The sequence below is a fragment of the Haliaeetus leucocephalus genome, unplaced genomic scaffold, assembly GCF_000737465.1.
Source record: "Haliaeetus leucocephalus isolate CR32 unplaced genomic scaffold, Haliaeetus_leucocephalus-4.0 Scaffold189, whole genome shotgun sequence".
NCBI lineage: Eukaryota > Metazoa > Chordata > Aves > Accipitriformes > Accipitridae > Haliaeetus > Haliaeetus leucocephalus.
The window spans coordinates 1,065,868-1,074,567 of NW_010972625.1; the positions used below are offsets into that span (position 1 = coordinate 1,065,868).

General features: G+C 55.8%; 1 protein-coding gene across 1 annotated transcript; it reads left to right on the forward strand.

The window, feature by feature from the left end:
- Positions 1–550: 550 nt before the first annotated feature.
- On the forward strand, positions 551–8,212 carry ITGB1BP2 (integrin beta 1 binding protein (melusin) 2). The gene is made up of 11 exons (XM_010565310.1): positions 551–1,277; positions 1,507–1,556; positions 1,655–1,711; positions 2,309–2,457; positions 2,602–2,714; positions 2,987–3,045; positions 4,247–4,317; positions 4,562–4,664; positions 6,010–6,129; positions 6,589–6,651; positions 7,964–8,212. Exons 1-11 carry the CDS (start codon positions 1,214–1,216, stop codon positions 8,210–8,212), a joined length of 1,098 nt encoding a protein of 365 aa, XP_010563612.1. The 5' UTR covers positions 551–1,213.
- The last annotated feature ends 488 nt before the right edge of the window (positions 8,213–8,700 follow it).

The window sequence follows — 8,700 nt, forward strand, 5'->3', positions numbered from 1 at the left end:
GAGCAGCAGGGCAGTGTGAAATGAGTCTGGAGTCATCTCCCTGGTGAGCTCCAGAATTTTGGAAAGGGTTTGTCCTAACTCTGGACTTTGGAGATCCTCTTGGGGTGTCAGGAGATCCTGTAGGCTATTGTAGGGGGATTAACCAGGCTAAACAAACATCATAGGACAGGGATGGGGTTACATCAGCCACAGTGGACCCTGTGGGTTCCCCTCCAGAGCAGACTCCCTGGGCAGCTGCTGCCTGCAGGATCTGCCCTTTGTGCTGTCTGATAGTGCCAAAGGCTTATGTCGAACCTGGTTCCTGAGCAGAAACACTCTCCAGTTCCTGTGTGCTCCAGCAGGTCAGGGCAGCACCCAGGAAACAGCTGTGTCTGCAAACAGGAACAACAAAAAGGAAATAATATTTTTTTAGATGCTTGTAGGAACTAAGTAAAACCTTTGATCTCAGGAGGGTTTCCTGTTTGGGACCCAAGGGTTTTCCTCTACAGAATGTGAGCAGGGAGAGGGAGCAAACCCCTCCTGGGTACAGGTGGCCAACGTAACGTTTTGTATTCTTCTGTGACAACAATGATATTCCAGGGGACAGATTTCATCCCTGGGTTGCACGAGACCCTGCATCAAAGGATGTCTTGGCCACATACACTGCTTTGGTCTGCTGGTGCCTCTGTCAGCAGATGGTCATTCCTTTTGGGGCTGGGGGAGATCAGCACAGGTTTTGCCCTGGAACTCTGGGAAGTCTCTTCCCTTCTTTTTCAGGAAACTTTCAGCTGCTTCTATAAAAGCTAAAGAAGCTGAGAGCAGTTGGTCAAGAGGAGTCGCAAGTTGCCCTGAGCGAGCATGAGCACCAGGATGGCAGCAATACCTCCATGCTGGACACTGGTGGGATGGCAGGCGCTGCGAGGTCCTCTGCCCACCCCAGGTGCGGAGCCATCCTGCAGCACCCATTCCTCTGCGGCTTGCAGGGGCAGGACAGAAATGCCTCTCAAGATAACTTGGGCGCTGGGTCCTGTCAGCTGCCAAGCTGCTATGTCCATCTTTAGCCTGTTCTCCAGTTACCAGCCACCTCCTCCTGCTGCCTCCAAAGATAGGCAAAGCCACCTCCCAGTGCCTGGGCTGGAAACTGCTGGGAAGCAGAGGGGGGGATCACAGGCAGGGATGAGATTGATGGGATTTTTGTGGAAGGAGTGAAGGACACCGCAAGTACACCTGAGCTATGGCGTTGCTGTGCTACAACAAGGGCTGTGGGCAGAGGTTTGATCCTGAGCACAATGCCAGGGGTAAGTGGGCTTGTCTGCATTGCACTGGGGTGAGTGGGAATGTGTGCTGCTTTCCTGGTCTGCAGCCTCAGCCACCATGCCGTGGCCTGAGCTGCCAAGCAGGGCTGAGCTGAGCCCAGCACAGGCAGCCTGTATGGCAGGAGCTGGCTCAGGAGCTGCTGGGCATCACGGGTGGCTTGTGGGCAGGATTGCTCCTCCTCAAAGGTTCTGCCTGATTTTCCCTTTTCAGATTCCTGCCTGTATCACCCAGGTGTCCCCATCTTCCATGATGCCCTGAAGGTGAGTGGGGCAGGAGCCAGGGCTGCAGCTGCAGGGAGGGACCTTGTGCCCAGCAGTATTGCCCACACCTAACCAGTTTGTCATCTCCTGGTGCGTAGGGCTGGTCTTGTTGCAAGAAACGCACAACAGACTTCTCCGAGTTCCTCTCCATAAAGGTGAGCGACCCACCAGCCCAAATGCACCCCCTACTCCTCTGTCCTCTCCTCCTTGCCCCTGCCCTGCCCTGTCCTGTCCCATCACCATCCCACACCAAGGCTGCCCCTTTTGCCCTGCCGGCCAGGGATTTCCTATCTTCTCCCAAGGAGCCTGCAAGCAAGGGTGCTGCTCCCAAAGTGCAGGGCGGGTGCTCCCAGAGAAGGATGCCAGAAGGGGCTGGGATCCCCCACCAGGATCCTGCAGGATGAACACAAATGCCCCAAGTGCCAGCACAGATGTGAATGTCTGAACAGTCCCGGTGGAGGGGAGGAGGCAGCAGAGGCCCAGGGACATGAGGGAGACTCTTGCTGCCATTCAGCTGCCAGGCTGGGGTGGGGTGCAGCAGACCTGAGACCTCTCTGCCATGGCTCTGGTGATGCTTGGCAGCACTGTCTTGTCCCCGGGAATCCCTGCAGACGCAGTCCCTGCTCTGGTGCAGTGTCAGAGCCCATCCCTGCAGGACTCAGAGCCACCAGAGCACAGAAACTCGCAGGTTTGGGAGCAGCCGCCAGGTTAGGGAGGGCAAAGCAGGCATCAGGCTTGCCTCTGCTCCTCAGGGATGCACAAAGGGGTTTCACAGCAAGGAGAAGCCCCCTGAGTCTTTCAGCCAAGAGGAGACCTCAGACAAGCCAAAGGCTAATCCAGTGGAGGAGCTTATCATCCAAGGACCAAAATCAGCTGAGAAGATGCAGCGGGAAAGACCAAGGTGAGAAGGGCTCAGCTAACAGTGTCACCCTGCTGTGCCACTTCTTCTGCACATGTCCTGCCCTGCTGCTTCCTCAGGAGAGGCAATGACACTTAAATTGCAAAAAAACCCCACTTGGCCTTTGCTGCTGCTGCTCTTTCCCAGCTCCGATGAGCCAAGACAACGGCTGCCAATTAAAGTATCCAGGTCTCTGGAGCAGGCACTGGAGAAACTGAACTTGTCCTCCAAGAACGAGGCACCTGAAGGCAGTTGCACAGGTAGTGACGAGGTGATGTGATGGACAGCAGCAGGGCTGCACGTGGCAAGTTCAGCATGGGGTTTTGCATGGCAGGTTCAGTGCAGGATGGTGGGTGCTGCGTCCTCAGCCACCTGCAAACCCACAGAGCTGTGTCTCAGAGGCGTATTGCAATGGGCTGTGCTCAGGGGCTGTGTGTGCTAAGCTGGGGAGCTGGCAGTGGGGCTGCAGGGAGGGTTTGGGGGCAGGTGTGGGCAGTACGTGCCCCAGGATGAAGCTGTGTTGCTCTTGCAGGGGAGGCAGCTGCCCAGGTGAGAGCTGGCACCACCTGCAAGAACGCAGCTTGCAAGGCGGTGAGTACCTGGCAGGGTCCCATCTTTGCATGGTCTGTGCTGCTTGGCTGGGAGCATCGCAGGTCCAGCGCGGGGGCTTGTCTCCCAGCTGCCACCAGCTGCAGGGCAGGGTGCCGGGGGGGTGGGAGGTGGCAGTGCCCATCGGGTCTGTATGCTTCTGCTCATCCCGTCCCTGGACCGGCTGCCTCTGTCACCTCCCAGCCATGTTTCTGCAAGAGGCTTCCAGATTCCTGGATTGGTGGTACATTTGTGTAGCGTTCGCCGCATATCAAGGTGCCACGATTAGATCACTGATCACCCCCCAGACCAGGGAAAGAGACAGATAACACACACAGTGTGAGCGCCAACTTCCGCCTTTTATTGCGCAGTCAATTCCTTTTATAGTAACAAGGGGAGGTGGGATTACAGACACATCATAAGGCTGCGACTAACCCTCTAACTTTCCGTGACATCGTGAGATCTTCCGAACGCCGAACCCTACACATTTGTGTTCCACTGCTGCTAATTGCTTGCAATGAAATATAGCACATATTGAGGATAATTGCATATAGGTAAAATGCATGTGGAGTAATTCCCACCTGCATTTAATTAATGCAGCACAGCACACTTTCTGTCTTGCCCCAAAGCCACCATGTGTAGGACTGTCTGCCTGCCTTGAGGCATGTGCTGGAGGGACCAAACTGTGGGAAGGCTGGCATGCTTGGAAAGCAGCAGAGAGGGGAGCAAGCACAGAGCAAAAGGCAGGAGATGGATAAGGACATAGGACTTACATGCTCTGGGAAGGAGGGGAAAGGACAGAATGAATAAACGGCCCCCTTGCACCTTGGAGCGAGTTTCTGTGGTGTCCAAACTTGCCCACTGTCCTGGTGTTGCCCAGCCTCTGGCTGGGACCAGGCTGTGTTTGGAAGAGGGCATACGGAAGGGCTGCTGCCAGGGTCATGGGAATGACACTGGGGTCCTGGTGAGGCCAGGTTGGCTGCCCTGCCAGCAGGGAGCAGGGACCAGGGACCAGTGCCAGGCCATGGGCTCGGCAGAGTCCCAGAGTAAGTCCTCACAGATGCTGGACCTGGTGAAAGGGTGATGTTGGGCACCGTGCTGTGCCCTGTGCAGGGATGGGCACCGATGGGTGGACACCTGGCTGTGCCATGCCATGCTGTGCCAGAGGTACAGCCAAAATTTTCCTCTGCTTCTCACTCCACAGATATACCAGGGCCCAGAGAGCAACACAGAGGTTTGTACTTTCCATCCTGGCGTTCCTGTCTTCCATGAGGGGTAAGAAACAACCCTTTACCGGGGAGCAAACTGACCCTGCTGAGAGCTGAAAGCGCCACATCACAAGGCTGTGTGGCCTCAGCAGCATGGCCGGTGCAGTCATGGGTGACACCCCCCTGGGTGACAGGTGCATGGGGGAGCTGCTGGTTCCGAGGCCCTCTCCCCCACCACCCTGAAGCCCACTGTGGTCCCCCTCTCCTGCTCCCATGGGCGCTCCCCGCTCAGGTCACCCCGCTCTCCCCAGGATGAAGTACTGGAGCTGCTGTGGAGTCAAAACAACAGACTTCAGTGCCTTCCTGGAGCAGCTGGGCTGCAGCAGCGGGCAGCACTGCTGGACAGGGAAAGGGGTAAGGGGGCTCTTGGCAGGGGTGACTCGTGTGAGCAAAGTGCCATTACTGGCACCTGAGGAGTGCTCCTTCCCTTGCTCTGCATTCACATGGGTTTCTGCATTTAATTATCTTAATTTTCATAATTGCCAACAGATGACCATGCAGAGTTTGAACGCCTAATCTTCACCCATCTGCTGTTTAAAATGCTGCTCCTGCATTCACAAAAAGTGTCAGCTCTTACACCCAATGGGCAGATGTGCAATGAGCTGAATGAGGCAGGAGCTGGCCCTGGGCATGGTGTAGCCAGCACTGTAGGCTGCTGTACAGGGACAGCCAGCTGAGCATGGGAAAAGCCATGCAAAAAAAACCCCAAAAGTTTTGACAGATGACTGAATTTGGTTTTAATGAAGCTTTCCCTCTGCAACTGCTTCCCAGGAGGGACCTCATCCACATAGCAACATGATGGTGTGGCAGGATAATGCAGAGAAGATCCCAATTCCCAATATTGTGTGTGTGTGTGTGTGTAAGTTTCCCCAGGAAAGCTCTTGACTGGAAACAGGCTTGAGCTGGGAAAGTTGCACCAAAGCAGCCCAGGATATCCCTGAAAGTGCGTCATGTTCCTCTGAGTCAGCAGTGCTCTGAGCAACCCCCTCTGAGCTCAGTCTGTTCTTTGTCCTGGAGCAGAAAACATCTAGTAGATGTAAAGGAGGCTGCAGTGAATGGACTGTGATGTTGTGATGCAGATGCTTTGTGTTAATTGCCACCTGAGTTTGGGACTGGGATTCCTGCTGGGGCATTTCTTTGGCTGGCAATGCTGAGGGCTGCAGGAAGTCTGTCTCCTGGTGATGCTCAGAAATGCCTGGTGGGGCCAAAGCTGCCTGGGGCATGGATGAGGTGGGGGTCCTGTGGGAGAAGGGTGAAATGTGGCCAGTTGGGGCTCATCTGTCTCCCAAATTTAGCATGGTGGCATGATCCATGTCTAGCAACAGCCCCTGCACTGTCCTCTAGACCAAGTTTCCTGACTGTGCACAGCACCTATGAGCTTGGGCACAGCAGAGTGACTCTGGAACAAGAAGGGGATGTATCTGGTCTTAACGCATCCTTCTGGAGCAACCCCAAGCACAGCACAGGTGCTTTGTGTTGCATGGGACAGCCTGGCAGGGGCTGCCCACCTTCTCATGAACAACCTCCCCTCAAAAACCTGCATGAAAGGCAAGTTTTGATCTTGCTTAGCTGATGCCGACCTCAGCTGGCACTCTGTGAAGGAGATGTGCAAAGGAACATCCTCCAGCACAGACATCCCCTCTGTTCGGGGTGTGCTTGGGCTAGATGCTGTGCCGTGATGGGTTCCTCTCCCTGGCAGGACAAGAAGGCGGTGTCATGCCGGCAGGACTGGCACCAAACCAGCAGCCAGGTGGTGGTGACGGTCTATGCCAAGAACCCCCTGCCTGCCCTTAGCAGTGTGAAAGCCAACCACACTGTGGTAAGTGGGGCCGGCAAAGCTGGGCTGTGGATGCGTGCTTTCATGGCACCTGATTTTGATGAGCCAACAGCCAGGAGCTGGCCGGGTGCCTGGCACTCTTTGATGGCCTGCTTGGTCTGTTGCTGCAGCTGGGGTTGGCAGTGCTGACCTGCTGTCCCCGAGCTGAGAGCCCGGCGGCTTCACTGCTGCAGCAGCATCTGCCCAGCCACTCTGGCTCAGTGGCTTTCAGCCTCAGCGGGTAGCTTCGCGGGCCATTAATTCTTTGACTGGTGGCAGAGGTGATCTCGGCATGCTCTGAAGGGGGTGAAATGCTCCCAGGTGCCAAGGGGATCACCAGACCGTTAACTGGAGCCAGGACTTGCGATACATTGCAGTGCTGGAAGGCAGCTGCACTGTCTGGGGGAAGAGCTCTGGCAGTGCTGTGCTACCCACTCAGATAATTTTCTGTTGATCTTTCAGCTTGAAGTTCATATCATCTTTGAAGGGAGTAAGATTTTCCAGGCAGAACTGGATCTCTGGGGGGTAAGATCCTGTTTACTTTGATTTCCCTGTTCCAGTAGTCTGGGCTGGGCTGGGCTGCAATGCTGCGAGGCAGCCTGTGCTCTGGGAGAAGCGTTTGCAGCCCCAAACACAGGCTCCCAGTAAGGAAAATGACCCTCTGCGGAGTCAGGATTCTCAGACTTTGGAAAAGGCAGCAAAATGGTTGTTGCTGCAATTTCTGCACAGTCCTTCCTATGCATGGAGCAGGAGGCAGACTTCGACTGGATTATTGCATAGAAATGCTGTGGCACCTGGGACGTTGTCTCATCCCTGGCAGGCACATCTGTGGAACAAACAGTCATTTCATAGTCCCTCCCTTGGTGTGATTCATTGCCAGCTCTTCAAGCATTGCAGAGAACACAGGTCCACCATGGCTGTCGCAGCAGAGAGGACCCGTTTATCTCCAGAGCTCCAGTTTTCTATAGCAGCAAAGGCTGATGGGGAAATTAGGTTTTTCTCTATTGATCCCATAGTGGTAGCACCCCATGGGAGCAATGCCAGTACGGTGCCTGGGCTCGGTGCCCATCTGACTGCCCTGCACTACCTGAGGCACCCTGGCTGCTCTCTTTTAAATGCTGCCACAGTGCTGCCTTGTTCTTGTTGGGATCGTCTGGGAGCCAGGTCGGCCAGATACCGGCATTTACAGTCATCTCTGCTAGGAAATGCCTTAGGGGTTGTGAGGAGGGCTGTTTTGGAGGCTTCTGGTGGCTACACCAGTCGATCCTGGACTAAGAGCAGAGCTGGACGTCACTGCCAGCTCTGTAGGTGTTCTGGGTTTGGTCCCAGACTGCCCCAAAGGGTATTTGGTCCAGCAGGTTCCTGTCTCCTCCTCCAATCCTGCTGTGCCTGTGGGCAGGCAGCGGTGTGAGGGGAGAGACTCGCTCTGATTTCTCAGCTGCTTGCTGGCTGCGGAGGAGCAGTGAGACTCAGGAATTTGCATGTGCATTTCTTGCCTTTATTTCTGGCATGTGCTGTCTGCACTGGTGGGCAGCAGAGCATGGACTGTCGGTACGCCTGTGTCTCAGTGCAGCTTGCTGCCGTGGGGAGAGGGCTGTACCGCAGCCATGCACGTGGCTGCGGCTAGCTGAGCTCTGTACCCGCACTGCAATGCTGCTTAGATGTAACACTGTGAAGCTCAGCTGGAGCCCAGGTTTCATCCTGTTCTGTCTCCTGGCTCATGAGGAGAGGAGACTTCTCCTCTCTTCTCTGGCAGGACTCTGCCAGTAAGGGGAAGGATGAGTGTGTGCTGCCCACCCTCCCCTGCCCAGCTCACTGCACCTTTCCCTCTCTCTAGGTCATTGAAATAGAGAAGAGCTTTGTGAGCATGGTCCCTACTAAGGTGGAGATCATGCTTTGCAAAGCCAGCCCTGGCTCCTGGGCCAGGCTGGAGCTTCCCCAAAGCAGGTCATACTCCCATGGCGAGCAGAGGGAGGCTGCCAATGCAGAGGAGCCCAGGGCAGTGCAGGGGGAGGACTCGGATGACAGCTTGAGCTGGTCGGAGGAGGAAGACGAGGAGCTGGAGATGGGAACACCAAGCAACTGACAGTCAAGTGCTTCAAGCAGCTGAGCAGTGCTGGCTCCTGAGCTGCCAGGGACCTTGGCACCAGCTCCAGAGGAGCAGGCCCAGCCCAGAGCTGTGTGCACACTGCATCATGCCCTCTCCCCTGGTCAGAAGGGGCAAGTAATAAAAACCCAGAGCAAAGGTTATACTCTGAAATTCCTGACAGGCGCTTAAGAAATGTCAGTGGGCTGAACCCTGCTATCTGTCTTTCCCTCTCCTGTGCCCAGCCGGAGCAGGACAATGGGAGGATGCCCCTTGTCTGCACCTCAGGCGGCCGGTGCCTGTGCCGGGTCTCCTTGGGGCTGGAGTGTTCATAGCCTGGTGTTCTGCCTGACCCTGGCATTTCTGGGGGGTGAGCTGACCTTAGGCCCCCGCCCCTTCCCTCCCTCCGTGCCGGGGGAGGGGAGCCGGGCCCCGGAGGTGTTAGGAAGGCAATGGCGGGTGCGGGCGCGAAGGGAAAGTGATACATG

Bases quoted from the DNA above. Each gene is read 5' to 3' on its own strand.
- ITGB1BP2 (XM_010565310.1), top strand. From the start codon at position 1,214: ATGGCGTTGCTGTGCTACAACAAGGGCTGTGGGCAGAGGTTTGATCCT. The intron at 4,665-6,009 runs GTAAGGGGGCTC...TCTCCCTGGCAG, and splicing joins ACTGCTGGACAGGGAAAGGG to GACAAGAAGGCGGTGTCATG. The intron at 6,652-7,963 runs GTAAGATCCTGT...CCCTCTCTCTAG, and splicing joins CAGAACTGGATCTCTGGGGG to GTCATTGAAATAGAGAAGAG.